The following is a 24,742-nucleotide window of genomic DNA, read 5'->3' on the forward strand; positions in this document are numbered from 1 at the left end:
CTTGTAGACGCCCTTGTACTTTAGACCCTCCACGTACTTTATCGTCTTTGCTACGCGGTCTTCTTTGGACACGTCGTAATCATCGTACCAAATTTTGTAAAATCCCGATTTGGAATTGAGGTAGCCGTTGAGTACGTAGTCGATCAGGCCCAGAGTCTTTGTAAACTTGTGACGACCGCCGTACAGTCTCTTTTTATATTCGAGTTGTAGAAAAATCTGCCGTCGGCTGTACATCATGTCGGATATTACGACGTCTCTACAGGCGTTCACAAAGTTTACGACCATCGTCATCTTGTAGCGCGTGTCGTCGTCCACGGTGGTCGTGGCCTTGAACGTAAACACCAGGACGATGTCCTTGGCGTCTACCTGTTCGCAGGGCGGATCTTGGACGTGGTGATTTTCCGCAAAGTACCGGGACACGTAGACCAGGATCGTGGGGTCTATGGAGCGGCACACGTCCAAACCGACGTCGATGTAGTCTCCGAATGCAGAAGGCGACGGCTCTGTGTCCGCCTGCCCCAAGTCTAATCGCTCGAGAACCGGTAGTTCCATTTCTTATTTACTATTATGTATCAAAGACGCGCCCTCTCTGTATACGAGAAAGGCGAGAAAAACGACAGCAAAAAACAGAAGTATTGATAAGATCCCAACGACTATCAAACCATTCTCAACGTCGGATAGTCGATCGTGCAAGTCTCGGTTATATAAGTAAATGCTCTGAAGCATGACCCTGTAGACGTTGTTGGTTTCATTAGTCATTTTTATTATTCGCATACTCGCTCGAAAACAGAACGGCAAAGGCGCACAGGCAAAAGATGGGCGTCACCCAACAGACGGCCGGATAAGAGTCTGTGATTGGGTAGACGAGTTTTTCCGCTTCGTGCGGCACAAATAGCGAAGCGTCCAGTACTTGAGGCACGTGCCTGGCGAATAGTAGGTTCGTTTCCTCGACGAGTCGATTGTCGATCTCGAAGGCATAGACGAACCTGTCTCCCCCTCCTCTTCGGTCGTCGTTGAGGCGAATGCTAACTTCCCGGTCGGTCAGCGGTGGATCAAATACCCGGTCTTCGTCAATAAAGAGAGACTTGCGGAAAGACTGCACGGCCGCCCTCTTGTCCGACGGGACGTAGACCGCTTCTCTGGTGTCGGAGGCAGTGTAGGCGTCCTTGGCCGTCGGGCGCACCTTGGAATATTCCGTGTGTCTGTAACGCCCCTCGTGGAATGCGGCCTTGAGTATGTGGTGCGTCCAAATGTCCCCCATGTGTTTTTGATTAATAGAACGTAGTGTAGATGCAATAGTAAATGTACACCGACATGTCGCTATAGGGGGGGTCATAAGGACCAAACGAAGTTAGGCACGAAACAATCATCAGCTCGGCTACAGGGAAGCTTTGGAAATCAGTCGACAGATGCTGCGTGGTGTTTTCCGAAGGTCCTCTGGCGATGTTCGGCGGAGAAGACTGGTGCCAGCACAGCCTCTGTCGACGCAACCCGTGTTTGGAAGCGTTTTCGGTCAATGGCCATCTGCTCCCAAGATCCCTTGCGATCCACATCGTCTGCATCATGGACTTTCATAAAGGCGTCTCCGGTTTCAAAATTCACCTGGACCAAAATTGGAACACATTAAGAAAATATGTAGAGTACCATATGAAATCGATCGACAGTTACTACTTCAGTCAAAAGTGCCTAAGTGCGTATAAATTCGGCTCCGCTTTTTGGAAAGGTACATGAATGAATGGATGAAGCACCTTTGAGATTCGATGCTGGGCTTGTTGGTCGGTGTCGTACTCCCGATTCCATCTGTCGTTTGCGTCGTCTACATGCGGCGAACTCGCCGCCCCGAGTCCTACGCAGTACACTTCGTTGGAGATCCTCGTCGGCCGAGATCGCACGGACCCCGAAAAAAGCTCTTTCAACAGTGGCGTCACAGAGAAGTCCAAGGGGCAGTCGGACGCACTCGCTTCTTCGCCGGCGTTCACTTCGTCCCAGTCGCTACCGGTGTCGCTAATATCGTCATTGCCGCCCAGAATAAAGGCGATTGTGGAGTTAATGGGGGGTCGCGGTGACGCTAACCTTTTCTCATCAATCTCCGAGTCTGGAGGGATGTCGAGTCTTAAAATCGTTTCCTTTCCTTTTGTTGCAGAGCGGGCGATGCACTTGCCCTGGTCGGGGGGCGACTCGAGTGCTTCACCGGTTGGCTTCAACCTCGATTTCGGCGATCGCCTCCGTCGGCGTCGCTCGCACCTCCGACCGCCCGGGAACTTCGACTCCATCGACACATTCCAAAGGGCTGGGCGGCCGCAGGAACTTTGGGCGGTCGCAGTTCTGCAGTTTCCAACGGGAGCGCGGCTCCTCTTTTTGATGACTCTTTCAGTCTGTAGACTTTCTGGGTTTCATTAGTCATTTTTATTATTCGCATACTCGCTCGAGTTTTTCCGCTTCCCTGTGGCACAAATAGCGGAGCGTCCAGTACTTGACGGGACGTAGACCGCTTCTCTGCTTTTGGAGGCAGTGTAGGCGCCCTTGGTCGTCGGGCGCCCCTTGGAGTATTCCGTGTGTCTGTAACGTCACCCTCGTGGAATGCGGCCTTGAGTATGTGGTGCGTCCAAATGTGTCCCATGCATTTTTTATTAATAGAAGGTAGTGTAGATGCAATAGTAAATGTACACCGACATGGCGGTATAGGGTATCATGGACCAACCGGAATTACGCACGAAACAATCGTACTCTAGTTTGCCGGAGGTCTCTCGCCACATGTCTCTTGCCAGGTTTATAGTGGCTTTGGCTAACCTCGAGATTGCACATACATAGAGCCCAGACACGACAAAAATCGGATAGATCAAGGTGCATAGAAATTGCCACAAAGGGCCGGGTAGATCGCCGTCTTCCTTTTCTCGTATCTTCTTTTCAATTTCCTTGGCAGCGGCTCGGTAGGCTGTTATATTTGCTTCGAGTTCCGCGTTCCTCTCTTCCTCGCTAGTGCCTTTGGTGATCAAGTAGGCTGTTTTGATCGCCATGAGTATGCTCGAATTCTTTTTTTTCTGAGGTGCAATGCGGTCGAGGGTTTTTATCAATACCTCTTTCGGATTCGTAAAAGAACGTATTCCAGAGGCATGGTCAGCGTGTTGCGGTCATTTAAACACACCCAGGGGAGTGGGTGTGTTTTTTTAGGCTGTGTCCCATTTTTTCTGTAGCTGAATCTAGCTAGGTAATTGCTACCTCACAGGCGTGTTTGCTCCTTAGTGTAATTTCTCGTAAAAACAAAAAGCAGAGAGCCCTTGCGAGCATCTCATAAGCTCGCAAAAACCGGATTGGAATGGAAGTGGTTGGCCTTACAAATGAAAGCTCATAGTAAAGTTTAATACATATCCAAGACCTAATGCAATTGACTGTCTCCCAATAGAGCGATAGAAAAAGATAAATTTCCGATGCTCCACATTCTTATTCGTTTTTTGTTTTGGTGTCCGTTGTTTCAGAGGGACCGACGGACAAAGAGATTTTTTTTCCCATACTACCCCCAATATTTTGCTTTGTATTATCGCGTTAAACAGATGTGTATGTACACACCACGGGGCGTGGCAGAATAAAAACACAAGTTTCTTGTCATACGATCATGCTTTATTCCGAATTTAATAATGAATTCCGTTGTTTTCTTCGTCAATATAATATTTCGCTCTGTTGCAATTTCGAACGATGACTCGTCGCAGGTCGGATCACGAAGTGGTCCGGTCCAGGTGACTCCCCATCTCTGTCATCAGATAGTCCAAATCTTGCACCTCGAAGATGCCGTGGAACATCGCGGTATCCGATGGAGGTGGAGGGGCCGCGATGTCGAGGGACTCGTCCCATGCATTTTCGTCTTCGCCCACGTAGTCTGATATGACTTCGTCAGCGAAGCCGATCACACGGGACAGTCCGCTCGAATCCATCTTCTTAGACGGCACTAGTCTCAAAAATAATATCAAATAATTTTTTGTTAGAGCGATCTCAAATACGTTTAGAAAATGAAGCGAATTGAAAAAGTTAATAATTTCTATAATTCGACGATCAATTGGGTCGCCGCATGCTGAGAAGACAGCGACGACCGTCTTAAATCGTGAATTTTCAACATGTGCAATAGTATTTTTCGAATCAATAAAATACTCAAATACTTTCTGAATTATAGTTATGCCCAACTGAATTTTGAAATTAATATACCCCTTAAAGAGGTCGCCGAGAGAACTGGCCCTGGCCGGAAAGGCGCGGCACCAGTTCCTGGTGACCTGGACCTTTTTGAGAATAGTTGCCGACATAGTGCGATGTGGTCTTTCTGGTGAGCCTGCGTAATAATGGAAGGAAATGAACAAAAAGAAGTGCCTTACAAAATGAAGAGTAACGTACAGAGATGGGTCGACACTGAGAAGAGCTGCGACGGTGCTGGTAGTTTTTCTAATTTGGCAGCTGTGGTAGGCGGTGGCTGGTGAGCCTGCGTAATAATGGAAGGTAATGAACAAAAGAGGTAGCTTACAAAATGAAGAATAACGTACCGAGTCGGGTTCGAAGTGGCCTGGGGTAGGCGGTGGTTGGTGAGCCTGTGGTAGGCGGTGGCTGGTGAGCCTGCGTAATAATGGAAGGTAATGAACAAAAGAGGTAGCTTACAAAATGAAGAATAACGTACCGAGTCGGGTTCGAAGTGGCCTGGGGTAGGCGGTGGTTGGTGAGCCTGTGGTAGGCGGTGGCTGGTGAGCCTGCGTAATAATGGAAGGTAATGAACAAAAGAGGTAGCTTACAAAATGAAGAATAACGTACCGAGTCGGGTTCGAAGTGGCCTGGGGTAGGCGGTGGTTGGTGAGCCTGTGGTAGGCGGTGGCTGGTGAGCCTGCGTAATAATGGAAGGTAATGAACAAAAGAGGTAGCTTACAAAATGAAGAATAACGTACCGAGTCGGGTTCGAAGTGGCCTGGGGTAGGCGGTGGTTGGTGAGCCTGTGGTAGGCGGTGGCTGGTGAGCCTGCGTAATAATGGAAGGTAATGAACAAAAGAGGTAGCTTACAAAATGAAGAATAACGTACCGAGTCGGGTTCGAAGTGGCCTGGGGTAGGCGGTGGTTGGTGAGCCTGTGGTAGGCGGTGGCTGGTGAGCCTGCGTAATAATGGAAGGTAATGAACAAAAGAGGTAGCTTACAAAATGAAGAATAACGTACCGAGTCGGGTTCGAAGTGGCCTGGGGTAGGCGGTGGTTGGTGAGCCTGTGGTAGGCGGTGGCTGGTGAGCCTGCGTGATAATGGAAGGTAATGAACAAAAGAGGTAGCTTACAAAATGAAGAATAACGTACCGAGTCGGGTTCGAAGTGGCCTGGGGTAGGCGGTGGTTGGTGAGCCTGTGGTAGGCGGTGGCTGGTGAGCCTGCGTAATAATGGAAGGTAATGAACAAAAGAGGTAGCTTACAAAATGAAGAATAACGCTCTTTAGCTATGATCAGTTACGCCGAATCCAGATATGCGTTTATGCCAAATGCTTTGGCTTTGCTACCGCCATGATTGCAGTGATATAAAAAAACATGCTTAGGATATTCTGAACCTGCTTTTTGCAGCATGCGTAATTTTAAATATCTGCAAATGCAAATGTGAAGGGGAAGAAATCATAATAGGCAAAATGTAAAAACATCCCTATAAAAAAACGGTTTGCCCAATCAACATCTTAGAATTTATATAACTTGTATACGGCGCGTATAAAGCGCATCAAGGTCGCTATATTATCTTTATTTTTAATAAATTCCTATAACACGATAATATATTTTTGTTTACTAAGAGGAAGAACTCCTGAGAAACAATTGCCGACTGCGGCACACGAAGCCATAATCTCTTGATTACTTGTAATTATGAGAGATTTTTGTTACTGATGACAATTAGTTTTGATTGAGTTTCTCATTTTAATGTTGCCTTAATTATGATTTCCTTGGGTGCCGCGCCTAATCCGACAGATGTCGGTTTCACGCAGCATAGCACCGAGAGGTAAGTGCGCAGGCCGACGTGTTTCTATAAGTAAACATTTTGAGGAGGATAATTTCAGCCCACTCCTTAGTGTAATGTCAACGAAAAAAACGACATTTCTATTTTTTGATCAGGAATCCGAAACAGCCGAAGCTTAAAGTGCGAGGATGCTGAATTAAACGGAGCTTTTACTGGTACGGGCAGACGTGCGCAGCATGAGAGCTCGGAATGGCTTGACTCTCGCTGCTGTATTTTCTGCTTTGCTCCCACGTTTGATGAAACCTAGATAGGGGTTTGATACTGCAATTTAGTTACCACTGGGACATAAATGGCGAAGAACCTAGCTCAGCACTCTCGCAGCACAGGTCATGCAGTTTCCCAATGCAATGATGACAGTTAAGAGGTACTAACTCCCTGTTGCTAATAATTGACACAACAAACATGACATGAGCGCTCACTCGGCGTTTTGCGAGGAAGCCCACTGAAAGGTCAATTCGGTAGCAGTCATCGTCGCCGAAGCATTCCTCATCGATGGGACAGGTGCTCCCTTGCCGAGAACACTCCTCGTGGCACTCGGGGCAGAGCGTGTGGTCACAGGACAGCCTGATGGCTTTGAGGGACACGAGTCCACACAGTGCGCATGCGCAGTTGGTGATGGCGGACTCCTGGAAGAGGATGGGCCTCCAGTCCAGGGCGTCGGAGAATCCGGAGACGCAGAAGGACCTCATCTTGGATGTGCCACCGTCGAGCCCGGCCTCGGGTCTCTCTTCGATGACGTGGCTCGAATCTACGGGATGGAAGGGTCTCGTTACATCAACATGACAATTGGTCTAATATTTTACGACTCGCTAAATACAGACATGTTTATGGCTGGATTTATTTTTAGTAATTAAATAACGTTACACCCTGACGTGTTCCAGGTTTCAAAGCATCAGTTAAAGTTTATGGCACAACTATATCTTAATCTTACAAATAAACTCGGGATGCATGAACAAATTATGCAGCCTGTTTTCAACACCTCCGACCATTTTAATCTAATTTGAATTCGGGGTTTGAGGGCGCGGCAGACACATAGGCTATAGTGTGCCAACCACAATTTGGGCGACTGAGGTAATTCGGTAACACGAAAACATAGAAACAGACTACAAGTCTGCTAACAAACGCCGCGGTAATATGGTGTCATTAGTGAGCGAGCGATCAGTGGTTCGATTATCTTTTAAGGAACGTAGTCATTGGTATAAAAACTGGCCGTGTTATCATAGCTTTGGTACATTTCAGCAAGCTCTTCGCTTGGAAATGGCCCTAAAGAATATTTAGTGTTAGTAGAATTCCTGGTCATTCATGCCCTTAGATTACAATTATTTTGAATACGTAGAGACAATTCTGTATCCGAAAAAAATAAAATGCCACTTCCTCAGCCAGAAAATGTCTGTTTCTCTTAAAAACATTTAATCTGAGCGCTGAGAGTCACTGGGTAGCTCCTTGTAGGCAGATGATCAAATTCAAAGCTATAGATATTTCCTTAATATTAGTAGCGCGAAAAAATATGTTTAAGGTGTAACTGCAAAGTAGCACTGAGACAAAAGTTATGTTCTCGAAAGAAAAAAAACTACGTTACCATGGTATTTGGGAGGCACGAAGCACACCACAAGCTCCACATCCTCGGAAGCTTTGGCTTTCAGCCGTTAAATCAACACCGGCTAGATAACAAAGCCGAAGTGCTTGAGTTTCTGGGTCACAAACCCGAGGCCAGTTTGGGGCGAGTGCACAGGAGTGCTCCGTCGCCGTTCGGCAGGGAACCGCCCTGCCACCGACTGAACACGAGTTCCAGACGATCACTCATGGGGCACTCGTGTCAAAAATGAGCCCCACTCCGGCCCAGCACCACGACCTCATTATACAGGAGTTAGTGGTTGAGTGGCAAGATGATTGGGAGAGGTCACTCCACCATTCACGCTTGTATCGCACGTGCCTGTATATCCATACCGCTTATAGACTTCGTTGAAGCTAATCTCAAATATATTTAGACCGAAAGACAAGTAGAAGACGGGTTGCTTTACCAACGACATCGACTGATATTGTTACAGTTATAACTTGTACCAAAACTGAAAAATACTTGTTCACGCTTCGCGTGTAGAACCAACTTGGTATTGTTCAGGGCCCTATGGAGCGAGTTAAGGTGTTTTGTGATGCGGCAATCTGGACAATCTAAGTATTGCTTAACTAACTTTTTAAATAATTTTTGTTCACCATCTTTTGAATGCAAAAGTGGTAGTGCGTGCTAAGAAACATCCTAGATCGTGTCGTTTCCGTCAAGGTAGCCTTTGTATTTAATTTTTGTCAAACCTTAAAAAAACACTGACAACTCCCCCGAAAAATGTTGTTGATTTTTTTTTCGTTTATTGTTAGATTAGTCATTATTTTTCTAGAGTCACGCAAACTTTTAATAAAGCAAAAAACTTCTTCTCGAAACCGACACCGAAACACAAGCACGGAACCTCATGGCCAATATATTACGTTTGATGGGTCGCAGGGTGATGGTGGAGTTTGGGAAACACTGTCATACGCCTTTATTCTTCTGGACGTACAAATAAGAAATAGAGGCTAGCACAAATAAAAATACATAAAAAAGTTTTTTTTTCTTCTTTTTTTTACGTTTTAATCCAACGAAGGGTATCTGGCCTGCGTCCGATCGGAGGTCTAAAGATTAATTTCGACCATCTGGGGATTTTCTTTTACGTGGAACTGAAATCTCGGTTACCATGGCGCCTTTTCCGCAATAAACCTCCCTCACAAAACAGGCGCATTCACAGGAGAAAAACAGTATTAATAACCACAGATAAACAACAAGCACGAGACACAGCTGAAGGGTGAGTTCACCCATCCACGTATGTATAAGCAACGGGCTGGAGGACAGTACTGGCATCTCTCTTGGCGCAGTGAGGAGCGACGGCTTTGCGAAAGAGATCAGGCCTGTTATCGCTGACCAGGTCATTATTGTACAGAGCGGGCTGCACGACGTACGATACTTACATTTGAAAGGGCGACGTGCGGGGTTAAAAGGTTTTGACAAACGGATCGAAGAAGGTGGAGACATGATTACTTCGTTTGTGGAGCAGAGGAGACAAACCACTTTCTACAAAAACTGGTTTGTTTATCAAAGAAATGTGAATAGAGTCTTTAGTTAGATCTAACACGGGTCTCTGTAAACGGTTTCATAACATGAACAGCGGTCCTGGATGAACCAGAGCTTTTGTCAGTAGTTCTGTTTCGAATATTCGGTGTATCGAAATATTTGAAACTTCGAATACTAGTAATACAAATTAACTTATTCGGGCAATAATTATTTCATTCGAGTACGAAACACGAATATTTGGGCACCCCTAAAAAATATCTTGAATTGCTTAAGGCCACGGTCCCACTGAATGTGGCAGTTTAGGCACTTTTTGGCAGGTCATTACTTATCTCCTTTAAAGACTGTTTTGTGGGATTGATGTCATTCGAAAGGCAATGCAATACTCTTTCATTTGATATTATGTATGTGTTGGTTTTTACTGTTCATGCGCATTTTTAGCGTTGCGAATATGATGGCGCGGACCCCCACTTGCTCCGCTAGTTCATGTTTTATGAACGAACAATTAAGGATAGCACGGTTCCAATATAGCAGTTTTGTTAAGATGATGTCGGAGCAGGATGTAACGATACACTTTTTTGGTATTTGCACTACTTTGTTTTTTTTCATCCCTCCAAATATTGCCCTAAAATTTACATATTTCAGCACAAATATGTTTTTAATGACACGCGCTAGGGCAATGAAATTAGCTACAAATGTAGTGCTTATAATTGATAATATGCAGAAAAAAATTTAATGTTGTGTGAAATTGTTTTGTTTAGATATTTTATATCAAACGAAGCACTTTTTTGTGCTTCGAGTCATGGTACTTCAAATGCCGCTGAGGAAATAATTAAACTATTATAAAATCTTTTATAACATTTAGAGCTACAATGGTTGCCCAAGAGGTGGACGATGGCTTTGAAGTCATAACGCTTCACGAGCGTTTCAAACTTACCTGTTTTGACGCATACCTTTTTTGGACATCAAACAGATTTATTAGCATCTAATAATATTTATTGTTTGGAATAGATATACATTGCGATGTATTAAATTTTCACAATGATCTTGCTTTTGTTTCTTAATAGGTGCAGAGCTTAGCTAATTTTGAAAACAATTAAAAACTGTTTGGGTGTTTTGTTGCGCTACCTGGCGAATGGAAGACAAACTGCTGATTTCTAATGTTCAAAACATTTCCGAGGGCGGCGTTGTCGTCTGTATCATCATCAGTCTCCGTGTCTTTTTACCTTCACATTCAAAAAATATATTGGAAGATTTACTATCGATAACTGAATGGTTTAAGTACTGGGTCAGGTTAATAAATCTCAGACAAATAATTACACAAGCGTAGCGTGATATAATGTGTTCATTATTCGATATGATTGAAATCAATAAACAATAAAGACGAAGAAAGAAGAATACACCCGAGTTCACATCATGCCTAGAGTCACAAAATGAGCTTTAAAGTATCGGCACTCCGTTCCCCAAAATTGTTTTGGGCGCCGCGATTTTGGGTTTTGCTCAGAGCAAACGCAACTGTCGATCATCATGATCCAAAAGTACGACTTCCTCAGCATTAGATGCGGTGCTAGGAAGCTGATGCAATATTGCAATGCTCTGTCGCGGGTTGTTTAAACATTTGTGAGGGACGAAAAAGCGTTTCCTGTGATTTTAGATAAAGCTTCATATAACTGGCAACCATGATTTTAAGCGACAATATGGCCAAGTGTCGTTACTCTGAATCGTAGCTAATTTACTGGCACAAGCGGGAACAATGAAGAAGAGGCAGGTGTCAAAATGGGGTGGCTTGTGGAATCCACGGGGCTTACGTCATGGCCCCTCCAGGTATTACAAGTTTCTTAAACAAGAGCATGAATAGTGTCATTAAATAAGCTCCGGTTCAGAGTAGCGACACGTGGCCTTATGGTGGCTTAAAATCATGGTTGCCAGTTATTTGAAGCTTTATCTGAAATCACAAGAAACACTTTTCCGTCCTCCACTTTAAACAGTTTGCGACAAAACAAAGCAACATTACATGAGCTTTCTAACACCGAATCTAATGCTGAGGATGCCGCACTTTTGAATCATGACGATCGGCAGTTGCGCCTGCTCTGCACAAGCACCAAAATGGCGGCGTTCACAACACTGTCGGGGATTAGAGTGCTGATAATCTAAGCGCAGCTCATTTATTGGCTTTGGTTCCCGCGAAATTCCTTTTCCCTGACTGAAACTGAAAGTAAATATGAATAATACACCATTATTATAGCTTATTTAGTTATAACCAAATACACATAATGAGAGGAGGAAGCGGGCGGGTAGGAGAAACGCGGGTTCTATGTGCGACCGTTCTAACCGTCTCAGAAGAGAAAACGCACGAGCTTGTGCTTGTTTAAAAAAAAAAAGGCATCCAAAGAAAAGAGGCGGCACGCTGTGTTCTTTGTTATTCTGCGTCTAATTGCAAATTGTTGTGTGTATGTTTATACAGCCGGAAGTTAGTCTGCCTTAGCGGGCGTCTGGTGTCTCAGCTGTAGATGAGCAACTTAGCCAGTGCGGTACAACCGCAAACCTGGGGTCTTTAACGTGCATCACGCAGTAGTGATACACGACCGCACGCCACTACGCTGCTCTTCCAGATCGAAACGGGCAGAGGCGGGGTAGGTTCTGCAGCGCGAGCTTTCGCTCCAAGTGCTCCTAGCTGGGCTCGTTTTCTCGAACCCGAACCGTGGTTTAAAGTTAACTACTGTCCCTAGAAGGGGGAATTCCAGGTCACGTGACTGGGAGAGCAAGGGCGCCGAGGGAGGAGCAGTACCTAGAAGCAAGATGGCCGCGGCGTCGCTTAATGAGGGCTAATAGTTCTGCTTGGTTCTGCTGAACATTCATTTCGATCTGGCTGTTATATTAATGACTCACCATCAACCTTTTAGCACGTCAAGCAAAGCGATAGTTCAGAGGGACTACTAAACTAACCGACGGCAGCATTCCGCGAACGCATCACTCTTCAGCAGTCCGGGATCCAAGACATATGACGGTACATAAGCCTTGAAAGTGTTTTTATGGTGAGTAAAAAAATGTTTTGTGAACGAGTGTTGGTACATATTTATACTAAGACGTTTAATTTGTTACACTATGCACGCCAACTCGTGAGCAGCGATTACTTTGCGGAGAAAGGGGGTTATCCTCAATAAAGTCTTCGTTCCGGGTGAACAGCTGAGATATTGTACTGTTTTTTTGTTCACAGTGCGCCGACAGTATGCCTACAGCATTGAGGTTTCTACATATCCCCGGTGGCTGGCAATTCAACGGTGACGAGAAGCTTAGCTTCTCGTCACCGGTGAATCGGTTGGGCAAACGGACGAGAGGGCAAACAGTTGAGATCAGCAGGAATCGCAGAAACGTGCGTCGCAAGAACCGAAAACGAGACTACAGCACCGGCGTTGCCAGACTTGAAGAAACACGGGAAAGTTATGCGTTGTTTATGGCGAAACATATTGAAGGAAATGTTTCTTACATTTTCGAATATTTGTCGACAAATTCTAGCATAGGAGCTTAAATTTCTTTGTACCATCGGAAGCAAATAAATTGGTCTTCAAGTACAACATTACTATATTTTGCCTTAAAATACCATACTAGATCGATGACAGCCAGCGGAAAAAGAGGATGAACAAAATGACTGGCTTGTTTCACGGATAGACGGCGCATCTTATTGCCCAATCAAAAATAATTATTGTTGTTCTATATCCAGCCGTTTATTACAATACCTAGGTACTTTTCCCTTCCTGGGCACCGTGGTTTACCAAAATGGGTTTACCATCGCTTCGAGAAAACCGGCCCTGGTGTGCGCTAGACCATGCACTCGGCCACCGAACCCCCCCCCCCCCCCCCCCCCTTTTTTGCAGGTATGAGTATTTGAAGATCGACGATGGACGTCGATCGTCTCGAGGTAATGTAACGTAATAACATTATATAAATAATAAACTTCTTGTAGGACTGAACGACTAAATTTTTCAATTCTTGGATTGTAATATGGCGGTAGCCTATAGTACTTACTGTTGATGAAGAAGAGCAATATGAGGTGACGAGGTAATGATTAAATGATGAGGCTCTACAAGGACGACGACATTAGTGGGTGTCGAACCACAACGTACAGTGCAAGATTTGTTTCAAGGATCGTGTACCCAAAGACTTTCTTCACCCGCAACAGTATATGGTAGAATCAATGAGGATGCTGCTTTACAACTGTACTTGGAACAGGAAAACTGCACTATGCAGAAGTGCGGCTTATTCGTTAATATGAGGGACGGATTTCTAACAGCATTTCCTGATTGACTACTTGGAACAAATGGCCTCGTTGACGTAAAGTGTCCCCGTTCCAAAAGATTATTGAAGCATACTTAAATCGCAAAGGAGTATGCGGCGAAAAATAAGAAAAAGGAGCCTGGTGTAAGGGTCCAAATCACCACTATAGCTTCTACTATCAAATTCATGGGCAGTTACACAATACACAAAGAGAGTTTTGTGATTTAGTTATATTTACACTTAAGGGCATTTATATCCAACGTATTCAGAGAGATGACACCTCCTGGCCAACCAACATAGAGCCTTTTCTACTTAAGTTTTACATGGAAGGCCCGACTTCCGCTGAAATTCCTCACGTAGACGAGTTGTCTGACCGAATAAACTGCCATTACTTCCGAGCTGGGTATCTCTCGATCTTTGTTCGTAGGCCATAGTATCATGAGATCAAGGAGTGTGGCTCTTCGTCCGCCGAATATTGCTTCGGCGGATGTTTTTTTTCGTGTAAGATGAGACCGCCGCGTGCTGCCGGAACAAGAACCTGGCGATTCTTCACTAAACTGCTTCTTCCGTAAGCTTCAAAAGGGTTTTTTTTTTCGTTTCGCACACCATCTGTTCTGCTTGCCTGTTAGTTGCAGGATGGTATGGTGCACTAATGTGATGCCTGATGCCGTTTTGTTTTTTTTTTTTCTTCAAAAACTTGTTTTTTTTTATTTGAAGCAAGATTTGGCGCGTTATCTGAGAAAAGTATTTTCGGTAGGGCAAAAGTAGGTAAAAGAGACCGTAGAACGTCAGAGACGTGTTTGGACGTCGTGGCAGGCATCGTGTAAACTTCCAGCCACTCAAAGTACGCATCGCCCATGACTCCGCAGATGTGGATACGTTTCGCCACCCACCGACTGAATAGTGGATCGTTTTCAGTTACTGTTCATGATGGCGTTGGACTCAAGGAACCCTATTGAAAATTTCATCAAGATACGTAATTTGGGACACTGACTGCCAGTCAGCAGCCTTGGTGAAACGTGATGGACCATCAGACGTCATCTGATGGTGCATCAGATGACGTCTGACTGCCACTGCCAAGGGAAGTTCATCAACAAGGGCAGCATTTATATAAGAGTAAAGCTATACGCACTCATAAATATCGCGAAATGCCTCGATAAAACAAAATGTTCGAGAAAAAAAAAGAAAAAAGCAGTACCACCGCGGGTTGAACCCGCGACCACTTGCGTACAAATCGGACACCTTAACCCCTATGCTATGCCATCGCTTTTTTTTCTCTCAGAAACATTTATTTACATTTAATGATTTTTACACGATGATAATGTGCGTTAGATTATATACAAGCAATGAATTATGGTGGGTGATGTAGCGACGTTGAATACAAGGAACATTTAACAAAGTTCTCAAAACAAGCACTCATCGCAGAATACTTTACAAGGAGGTACCACTTAAACTTTCATTTGGCTTGACCTCTTCAACGCATGACATCATATCCTATATAATATCAGGCGAACGACTTCAACTACACCGCTAAATTCCCTTACATCGTCGGAACTCACAATAGGCTGGGTCTTGTCGAGTAGAAATTCTACTAAAACATAAGACATTGTAGAGCCCGGGCAGGATCGACAGGTTGGAGCAAGCGGGCAAACAAAACTAGTCGAGAGCGATCGTTCATGAAAGCTCGGCGTAGCCTCTTTGGGCGAAGCGAAGTGGCGTGTTCGGCGTTCCGGCGGGCTTCTGATCAAAGTCGTCGGTCGGCTGCGTGTCATATCTCTAACATCAGCGGTTTTATGGGCTCACGTCCCGAAATCGTTTTCTTGTGCATAGATTATTTTTCGTATTCATAGATTTGACGAAATAGTGGTATCCGATCGAACTTTACGTCCTTTGACCGTACGTCTGTCTGCGCGTCAAAGCTTTTTAACGTACAGTCAGAGACAATCGATGTACAATCAGAATCGCCACCAAGACATCTTGATGGCATTTCGCGGCGTCCGACTGCCACCAGGAAACCATCAGAAAGCCGACAAGTGGAGTCTGACTGGAGTTTGACTGTCGGTCAGAGTAACTTGTTGGCCAATCAGACATGCTTGACGTACTGTCGTGAGCAAAACTCTGGATAACACGGGAGCGCCGACCGAATTGCATCGCCGCGCTCCCTGACGGCGCGGCGCCTGGTGCCGAGACCCGCGCAATGCGCACGCGCGTCCTTTTTTATCTGCTGGCCCACTCGTTCGCTCGCTTCAACGCGATGCGCTCCTGAGCGAATAAATGGGCGCTAGGTGCCGCCCCGGGAACCAAGGCTCTGCAAGATTCCAGAGCAGTATGCAAGATTCAGAGAGCCTCGCTCACCGCTCTGGACAAGCTCGCGTGGTCCGCGGCACGCGTTGTTCGCGCATATCTTTCCCGCCACTCGGCGACGGTTTAAAAACTGTCGCTTATGTTGATGCAGCCGGAATGAATTGTAGAACCTGTATTCGCGTACTCGAGGCAGCCTTGGGCTTCCTTCCGAGTGATCATGCACGTGCGGTAAAGTGGTGAATGACGAGCAAAAAGAAAACGCCAAATAAGAAAGAAATATTTATTCAACCCCCCCCTCCCCAAAAAAAAACAAGAAGCAAAACGGAAGGAAAAAGAGGGGCTGGTTCAGTTTGGGTGGCTAATACTTCGTCATATTTCCGTTAGCATGAATCACTTCTGCCACACGGCGTGGCATAGAATCATAAAGTGAGGCCACCAACTCTGGCTGTGCACGAAGCGCCTCCCATTCCTCTTTGACAGCGTTCCAGAGCGTCTCCGACGTAGCGCTTCCAAGGTTTTGTGCTGCAAGGCGGCCTTTCATCCACCCCCACACGCTCTCGATGGGGTTCAGGTCCGGCCCGACCGGTGGCCACTGCAGCGTGCGGAGTGCACGGTCCTCCAGTAGGGCGCTGACAGAACGCGCTGTGTGAACTGGGCTCCTGTCGTGCTGCAGCAGACAGCAGCCGTCTTCGAAGGGACCATCCAGAATATATGGAACCAAGACGTTGTCAAGGATTTCGCAGTAGCACTGTGCGTTAAAGCTGCCCTCAATCCGCACAAGAGGGCCAAGGCCGTCTTTGCTCATGGCGCCCCAAACGCCAACTGCGCATCGGCCGCTTGAGAGGACACTGTGGGTGTACTGGACCATATACCTAATATAAGAACATAAAAGAGGACAAAAACAGGTGAACCAGATTCTACCTAAGACGCCGTGATTAATTGCTGCAGAAATAGAGCTTTTTTGATCATACATCTTAATAAATAAAAAGATCGTCTTTAAATTTGGAACAAACACGAGGACTAAACGTCTTGGGGAAATACACATTCCTTCAGCAAAACAAAATAAAAAAAATAAAAATGCATGCTTCAATTGTTTGAACACTAAGTAAAAACAGCGAACCCGCCACGACTCCTACGACAAGTTTCAGTTGAGGTAAAAATTTACTTTAAAAGAAGTTACGATGCCTGGGATAGACAGTAGTGCATTAGATAAATCCAACTAAAAATCTGTATAGTGGTTGTCGGCTGGCATATCACAAATAGTATACGCTGCATGTGTAACACTGGGCCATTGTAGCACTCGTGCTCCGTTACTATAAAATTCTGTAGTTACCATCACTTAACAAAATTATGTATTATTACTACCTGCAGTTAAACGGCCGCCAGACGCGCCGCTGCTGGTCCCACCGGCTTGAGAAGATCGACTCGTCGGTGAATATAACTTCTCGCCAGTCGTCCACCGTCCATCCTTGCACAGCCCGGGCCAATTCGAGCCGAAGGCGCCTCTGTCGCTCTGTGAGGTGCGGCTTTTGCGCTGCGACACAGTTCTTCAGACCAGCTTCTCTGAGCCTTCGCCGGATGGTTGAACACGATATGTTCAAGTTCAGTTCACTACGGATGTCCTTCGCGCAGACGAAAGGATCTGCGACTACGCAGGCGATGATTAGTCGATCAGTCTCTTCATCGGTTGATCTTGGCCTTCCGCTGCGCTGGTCATCCGTAAGTCGCCCGTTATCACGATATGCACGGATGATTCGATTTACCGCTTTTAGTGATCTGCCGGTACGTTGGCAGATTTCTCGCTGCGAGACACCTTGTATGGAGAGCTCAACAATGCGTCTTCTTGCTTCGATGGTAACTGGCGGCGGCATTCTTGCAGAAGATAAAACCAAGCAAGAATACCTTACATATATAGCTTTTGCGGCATGATCTCGTCCAATCGCTGACCAGAGCTGCGGAAGCTTTGTGGTGACGATTGCTGCCTAATGCATGTTAGCGTGGTTCACCAATGCGTGATTAAGCCCTGGTATCCTGCTGACGCGCTCCGCCGTGATATCGAATTCCTTCCTAGCGGTATCGAGTGTGCCGTTAGTGAGCCCCCGCCGTGACTCTCATAGATTACGTGCTGAGGGCTTACAAACAGCCGTGTTTTCCGCGTATTCATCTCTGCCTCAGCTAGGAGACAGTTTTACCTACTGCTTTAAGGACACAATAAGTGGCACTATTGCGCACTATGGGTGGTTGTCGCGCGTTCGTGTCACTCAAAGGGGCTATGCAAAATTTTTAACATTGAAATAATTTGCAGCTTGTAGTTTTATATTGTTGATAGCGTCAGAAAGAATAAAAAAAGCATCACTCTCCTGCAAAATGTTGCAATTCTGTTGTGTAATCGCAAAGCAGAAATGGAAAATTTTTCCCTCTCTGCAGTTGTGCGCGGCGGTCATGGGAAACGCGCCGTGACGGTGACGCGGGGATCGCTGCAGCTCAACGCTTCACGAAGAGCAGTAGAGCGAGAAAGAGTAAACATCCTTGGGGAGAGCGCACAAAAACCGGTGCATCCTCACGTCGACGTCACTGAGCACGTCATTCGGAGAGTTGAGGGGTGCCGGAAACTTGAATCTTTGTTATTGTTTAAAATTATAATTAGGGCACACAGACTAAATCGCTTTTCTGTTCTTTACTTTAGAAGTGTCAGAGAACAACTCATATAATTATTTGGCCATTGTCCGGAAATCGTTGCAGAGCCGCTTTATTTTATGGCTTTCGGTACAAGTCATCACAGCTGATGTTAAACTGAACATTTTAAGGTCACTTCGCGAACAACCATGCTGAGAATTTCTGGCCAGTACCATGTTTTTTTTTTTGTTTTTTTTTTTCTTGTTTTCTTGATTTCTTTACCCTTTACAACGCGTGCATAATAAATTGAGCAGCAGCTGTTTGCATGGTAGCCGGGGAAAATTTAGGATGGGAAGCTTAAAAATAACACATGGAGGGAAGCGACAGTTTTTAACGCGTCGCCGAGTCGCGAGAAAGATATGCGCGAACGGCGCCTGCCGCGGAGCACGCGAGCTCGTCCAGCGCGGTGAGCGAGTCTTTCGGAATCTTGGTTCCCGGGGCGGCACCTAGCGCCCATTTATTCGCTCAAGAGCGCATCGCGTTGAAGCGAGCGAACGAGTGGGTCAGCAGATAACAAAGGACGCGCGTGCGCATTGCGCGGGTCTCGGCACCAGGCGCCGCGCCGTCAGGGAGCGCGGCGATGCAATTCGGTCGGCGCTCCCGTGTTATCCAGACTTTTGCTCACGACAGTACAGTCGGGAGCAAAAGTTTGCGGGGCACGGGAGCGCGTGCCGAAATGCATCGCCGCGCCGTCCGACGGCGCAACGCCGCATTAAGGAGACGCGCTTTGCGCATGCGCGCCTTTCGTGTTCGCATTCATGTCTCTTTCGCCCGTTTCTTTCCGACGCACTCCTGATAACAGGAGTCGGCGCCAGGGGCGCGAGTTAGCGCTTCGCTGGCTGTCATGCTGCGCGTCTGCTTCAGCTGCCGCGCTTTGTCACGGAGCTCGCGTAGGGAAGGGGAGGGGGTTAACCAGGCGCTCCGTCACCCAGCGCGGCTGCTGTGGCGGGTGAAGAGGACGCCAGGCATGACAGCCAGCGAAACGGCAACTTGCGCCCCTGGCGCCGACTCCGGTTATCAGCAGGGAGTCGGAAAGAAACGAGCGAAAGAGACATCACTGCTAGCACGAAGGGCGCGCATGCGCAAAGCGCGGCTTTTTAATGCGGCGGCGCGCCGTTGCACGGCGCGGCGATGCATTTCGGCACGCGCTCCGGTGCCCCGCAAACTTTTGCTCCCGACTGTACAGTCAGGCACAGTCAGCGGCCCACTAGAAAACATTGACTGCCAAACAGGGTTACATGGATGGATTTTTCCTTCGGGAAGACTTCGAGTCTTTTCACGAAGTTAGCCCGGATGCCAGGACTTTTGTCGAAAGCGGTAAGTGTTCGAAACGTCGACAACGTCGGTAGCCACGTGTTGTGCTTGACACTGGACACTTACCATTCGCTGAGAAGAAACTTGCTTGTTCGTCTGCCACCAGTCGTCCGATATCAGGTCATCACCGCAACACCATCTCCCGACCAAAAACGCATGTCCATAGTTAGAAATCACGTGAACTTATAAATTCCCGAACGCTTATAACTTGCCGTCGCTAAACGCCGTTCATTCCATAGCGTCTTCATTGCAAATAAACGTCTTCCTATTTCTTCTGATGGTTTTCATCATATTCCTCCTAAGCTGTACTTACAACAATATGTGTGTCGGTACTTCCGAAAATATTGCAACGGCGTTTGTTTTCTGGGAAGTATAATGTAACAACCTTTACAACATCCTCCGGACCCCGTGAAACATAATATTTCGTGACCTTTTTTTAGTCGTCATTAAAATGGTAAGGTAAGTACCGTAAATCGCGAAGCAGTTTACTTGACGTCCGCTTCCACTGGTGTCGTGGAAGATTGAGTCTACTGAGCGTGCATTCCTGCAGAGGAAATTTTCATTGATAGAATATTGACACGTCAATCAACATTTGATTCCTTCTTGGTAAGATTTATTGCGAAAGCCCGTTACAACCGCCGAACCGCATGTCCCTATATCAGAGAACAAATTATACGCAGCCTGACATTCTCGCATACATTCGTTTGATGGGCCACGCTACTCGAGCTAGCTGAGCACAGCTGGCAGCGACGCGAGCAAGGCCACGAGGGGAACGTGATGGTGCTCGAGCCATCTCACTATGAACCAATGTTTTGGCCACCCCACGGGTGCGTGTCGCCATCTATTGGTTGAACTAACGCCTTGTTCAAGATGGCTGCCGTGGGACCGCAGCCTTAAAGGAATACTGAACCAAAGATTTTAGTGCCCACAATAAGTGGCGCACGTTTTTTCTACGAGCCAGCAGCCACCGGTGTGCGCGAGCACACGCAACGAAAATGACGTCAAAGACCTCCATTCGCGCTTAAGAGGACAGTGAAATGTATGGGCTTGGGGCCAAAGGATAATAAAGACAGGCTTTTCATCTCCACAAGTGAAAGCTACGTCCTTGTTACAACAATTAATCGCTTAACTTTTACACCAGACACCACGGCGTAGATGAAAAACTCGTCTTTATTCTCGTTTGGCCCGAAGCCCATACATTTCATTGTCATCTTAACCGCGAATGGAGGCTTCTGACGTCATTTTGGTTCCGTGTGCTCGCGCTCACCGGCGGCTGCTGGATCGTGGAAAGAGCGTGCGCCACTTATTATGGACACTAAATTCCTTGGTTCAGTATCCCTTTAATAGGACAGTGTAAAAACGGCATTCGTACAACGCCCAGCGCGCACCAGTTTTCTAAAAGTTTTGGCATAAGTTAGCTGAAACACCCTGTATGTATAATTCGATCGCCGTGTTTTTATCCACTCCCATCTCAAGCCCATTATTTTCCTACTAGCGGAATAGCCCTTCTGATTCGAAACGTTGACGCCTTTATGGAAACGTTTTCACAATCATACATCGTGTTGTGAGTCGGAAGTCAAGCCAAAACGTCAAGCCAAGAGAAGCCCAGAAGTCAACAGCTGTTCGCACTCAGAGCGCAACCTCCGATAGGGTATTACTACCAAAAACGAATCACATCCATGATCGTTTCTTCCACCCTCGAGTGACACTTCATATTTAATTATTTATCTGTCCTTGAATATGCTAGGTTATATTCTACCAACAATATAAAAAAAGGAAAACAGCGAACAAGAAAGACTTTTTTTATATTAGTCGGTATGAAAATACAGCACACGTGCTTAGTTTCAGCTGTGAGCTCACTGAGAGTAATGATCACAATTTTTAACAGCGTTAACCTTCGAAAAAAAGTATCTGTGCACGCTACAAGAAAAAAAAAGAAGTATGCGGTCACGCTGCAAGTTTATGGCCAGCGTTGGTCAGCTGTCAGTGGTCGGGCACCGAGCATGAACAGCCACCGAGCTCTTGGCTCAGCTGTGCGCATGTGTGGCTCGCGACACCGGATAGCGCTGCGTCTGCCAGATGGCGCCACAAGTACGAGAGGCCACACGCTCCGCTGGTCCATTTCGTTCCGTTGAGCAATGTACCGGGGCAGTTCCTGGAACACATATTGGACTGGTGTGTTTATCGTCCTATGCCGCCAATACATCAAAGGAGGTCCCGGTGTGCCAAGAGAAGACGTCACAGTAGACGTCGTTCCAGGCTGTCGGATGTCGCAATCGTGGCGGTTGGCGCTAGAAACCTCGCCAAAAAGTACGACTGAACGGGTGTGTGTTTGTCATCCTGGAGTCCCAACTCCCGACTGTCGAAGCTTCCTTGGACTGTCGAACTGATGGGCGACCGGCAACAGAACTGGCCACATTAACCACCGCTGATGCGACACACCCAGGATTGCGGCGGGCCTGACACTTTTATTACATCATCAGACGGGGATTGAAGGACAAGGTTTCGTAGACGCAGTAAACACACGGGTCGAAAACGTGGTCGAGGCATCGTTCTATCGGTTCCTAAAGTAGCATAAACGTCGCTTGTTAAGCGAGCGCTAAAAAACTAAGATCGAAGAACAAACCTGCCCTGACCCTCATCCTCTCGCTTATTCCTACCAGCCGCATCGGCCTGACACTCCTGAGTACATTCTCTCAAGGTGAGAGCAGAAACAGGACCATGCGTAAAAACGGCGTCGTGGAAACTCTATAATATGAAACGTCCGCTGGATGAAACGACTGCTAATCGCCAAGAAATGTAGTTTAGTGTAACGAAATTATCTAAGTTGATACTGAATCACCTGTCAAGTGTAAACATCAATGTCGCAGAGCGCTTACCCAAAAGGTGTACTCGGTGGTCCAAATAAGCTAGAAGTCAGTTGAGACCGAGTTTGAAGTTCCGTCGAATCCGAAACTTTGCAGCTGCCGCGACACGTTCACGCGGAGACGCAGGAGCTTACTGCGAAGCGTCCGTATAACGAGCGATAAGCGAAGCGATAGTGAAATATTTGCTCTGCACTACTTCTACATTCCTCTCTGCCTCTTATCAAGGAACGCTTGATTAGGTGCGGACGGCAGATGTCTGAAGGAAAGCGATATTAGATACGGCTGAACAAAGGATTTCTGTAGATAGGGCCGCGAGCGAAAGCCCGATTCCGCATAAGTTTCACAATGGCAAAGAGTGTGCATTACGATTAGAAACACTTTTGCCCAAACTTTATCATTCAAATTCCAGATATATGTAGTATGCTTCGTTTCAGATTCAAGGCATTGTCTTCTAAAATTTTCTGTCCGATATTACGTCGTCTGTGCAATATATGAATTTTATATGTCCCACGGCACGAGTAAGTGAATTTTGAGCTTCTCCAATCGCATTCTAGGGTAAAGGGCGCCTTCTCTGGCAATACTGAAACTCTGTCGTCACATGACGCAAAGCGAGCATTTCCGTCTCAGTTTGCCCGCAAGTGCAGTGGCGTCACTAAGGGCGGGAGGGGGGAGGCAGGCCGACGCGGGTGGTGCAGTGCTCAGGGTAGTACAGCAGGGCAGTGAAAGGGGGGGGGGAGGAGCGGGAGGGTGGACGGGCCACCACCTTGGGTGCCGCGGACATTAGTGACGCCGCTGCCGCAGAGTGCTTCCTTTTGTTGCGCTCGTCTTGTTTCATGGATGGGTGAGATTTTTGTTGCGCGGTTGGGTGCCACAACGACAGGGGCGGATCCAAGGGGAGGGCGGTGGAGGGGGAGGGGGCGACGGGGCGCCCTCCCCCACCCCCCCCCCCCCCCAGCAAAGCCGACACCCCCCTCCCCCCTCCTCGGAAAGCGATTTGACAGGGTGGACCCCTTTACTCCCCCCCCCCCCCGGAAATAAAACCGACTACCAGCCTGCCAGGCGGTAGAGGGCTCGGTACTCGAGGAAAAGGGTTCAAGATAGGGTAGGTCGCACCCTAGCAGGCAAACTTGTACTCCGAACTTGAAGAACCACTCCGTCGCTTCAACAGAGACTGAAGTCCGCGGCGGCGGTTTCAATGCACGGCTTGGAGCCAAAAAGTCGGCGCAGTGTGGTTCTGTGGCGGCCAAAGTAAAAGGCGCAACGGGAGTCCTGTTAATGCTACTTTAGATCCCCCCCCCCCCCCCCCCCAATTTGCCCCCCCCCCCCTCCCAAGGGAGTTCTGGACCCGCCCTGAACGATCGGGCAGCATCTGCGATCCGCGAGATGTGCCTTCCCGAGCAAAATGGATTGTCGCCGTGCGTAGAGAGCATACTAGGATACGCCAGCTAGGGAGCGACCTAGCTGGTATGATTACAAGTATGAATAACCAACCTGCTCAGTTTCAGGCAATCACAGCGTAGAGAGCACCGGGTTCCCGTCAAGATCAAGATCCCGCTTTTGCACCAATCACTTCATCAAGAAGAGCTACGAGCCGAGTTCTAAACTGACAGAAGGCTCGTAAGCTGAGGCGTGATGCTGTGCCAACGATATTTAACTACATCTACCCACTCCTCGCCCAAATCGAGTCAATCGATTTGATTATGCATCGAAGCCGAAACCAAAAGCTCGGCCATCTTGAAACGATGCCAAGTTATATTTAGCACGCGTGCAGCCCTATTGCGTTTGACCCGCGTGAGAAAATGGAGCGTGGCTACGATTCACCAGGCCGGTCCGAGTCAGGTGTACGATTTAGAAATATTACATGCATTTCGGACGATTCGCCGTTTGCTTTTGACTCGAGGGCATCGCCTCCGAGGGAACGACCCGCAGCCGCATCACCGATCCATCGAATCCGCCAATATATGTGGACCCAGATGCCGCTTCAGCGGCAAAATCTGCATCCTTCTCTTCGGAGCGCTCCGTGTTCGAACGGTGGCCGTCGCAGTTGTGTATACGCGAAATGACATACGTTTGCTCGAAGCTACCGGCGGTTTTCGAGTAATTTCCTGCTAATAGGAGCGACTTCTTTTGCACGCGCTCGAGAGCTGCATTACGAGAAACGCATTTCAGCAGGGTACAGCCTCACACTAAATATTATAACACCC

General features: G+C 47.2%; 1 protein-coding gene and 1 pseudogene across 7 annotated transcripts; both read right to left on the reverse strand.

The window, feature by feature from the left end:
* Nucleotides 1-1,398: 1,398 nt before the first annotated feature.
* On the reverse strand, nucleotides 1,399-2,404 carry LOC115317592 (annotated as a pseudogene).
* A 1,093-nt stretch (nucleotides 2,405-3,497) lies between these two features.
* Nucleotides 3,498-22,713, reverse strand: LOC115328791 (pollen-specific leucine-rich repeat extensin-like protein 1). 7 transcript variants are annotated; one of them, XM_040503270.2, is made up of 11 exons: nucleotides 22,551-22,713; nucleotides 6,428-6,756; nucleotides 5,313-5,382; nucleotides 5,182-5,251; nucleotides 5,051-5,120; nucleotides 4,920-4,989; nucleotides 4,789-4,858; nucleotides 4,658-4,727; nucleotides 4,527-4,596; nucleotides 4,381-4,465; nucleotides 3,597-4,318 (listed from the first exon to the last, which is right to left on the reverse strand). In XM_040503270.2, exons 2-11 carry the CDS (start codon nucleotides 6,695-6,697, stop codon nucleotides 4,201-4,203), a joined length of 963 nt encoding a protein of 320 aa, XP_040359204.1. In that variant the 5' UTR covers nucleotides 6,698-6,756; nucleotides 22,551-22,713; the 3' UTR covers nucleotides 3,597-4,200. The 7 variants fall into 7 exon arrangements, with proteins under 7 accessions (XP_042143994.1, XP_040359204.1, XP_040359201.1 ...); XM_040503267.2 differs by having other exon boundaries at nucleotides 3,597-4,465; XM_042288060.1 differs by having other exon boundaries at nucleotides 3,498-4,318; nucleotides 4,381-4,727.
* Between the last annotated feature and the right edge of the window lie 2,029 nt (nucleotides 22,714-24,742).

This window comes from Ixodes scapularis, unplaced genomic scaffold (assembly GCF_016920785.2).
Source record: "Ixodes scapularis isolate PalLabHiFi unplaced genomic scaffold, ASM1692078v2 ptg001041l_1__unscaffolded, whole genome shotgun sequence".
Classification (NCBI taxonomy): domain Eukaryota; kingdom Metazoa; phylum Arthropoda; class Arachnida; order Ixodida; family Ixodidae; genus Ixodes; species Ixodes scapularis.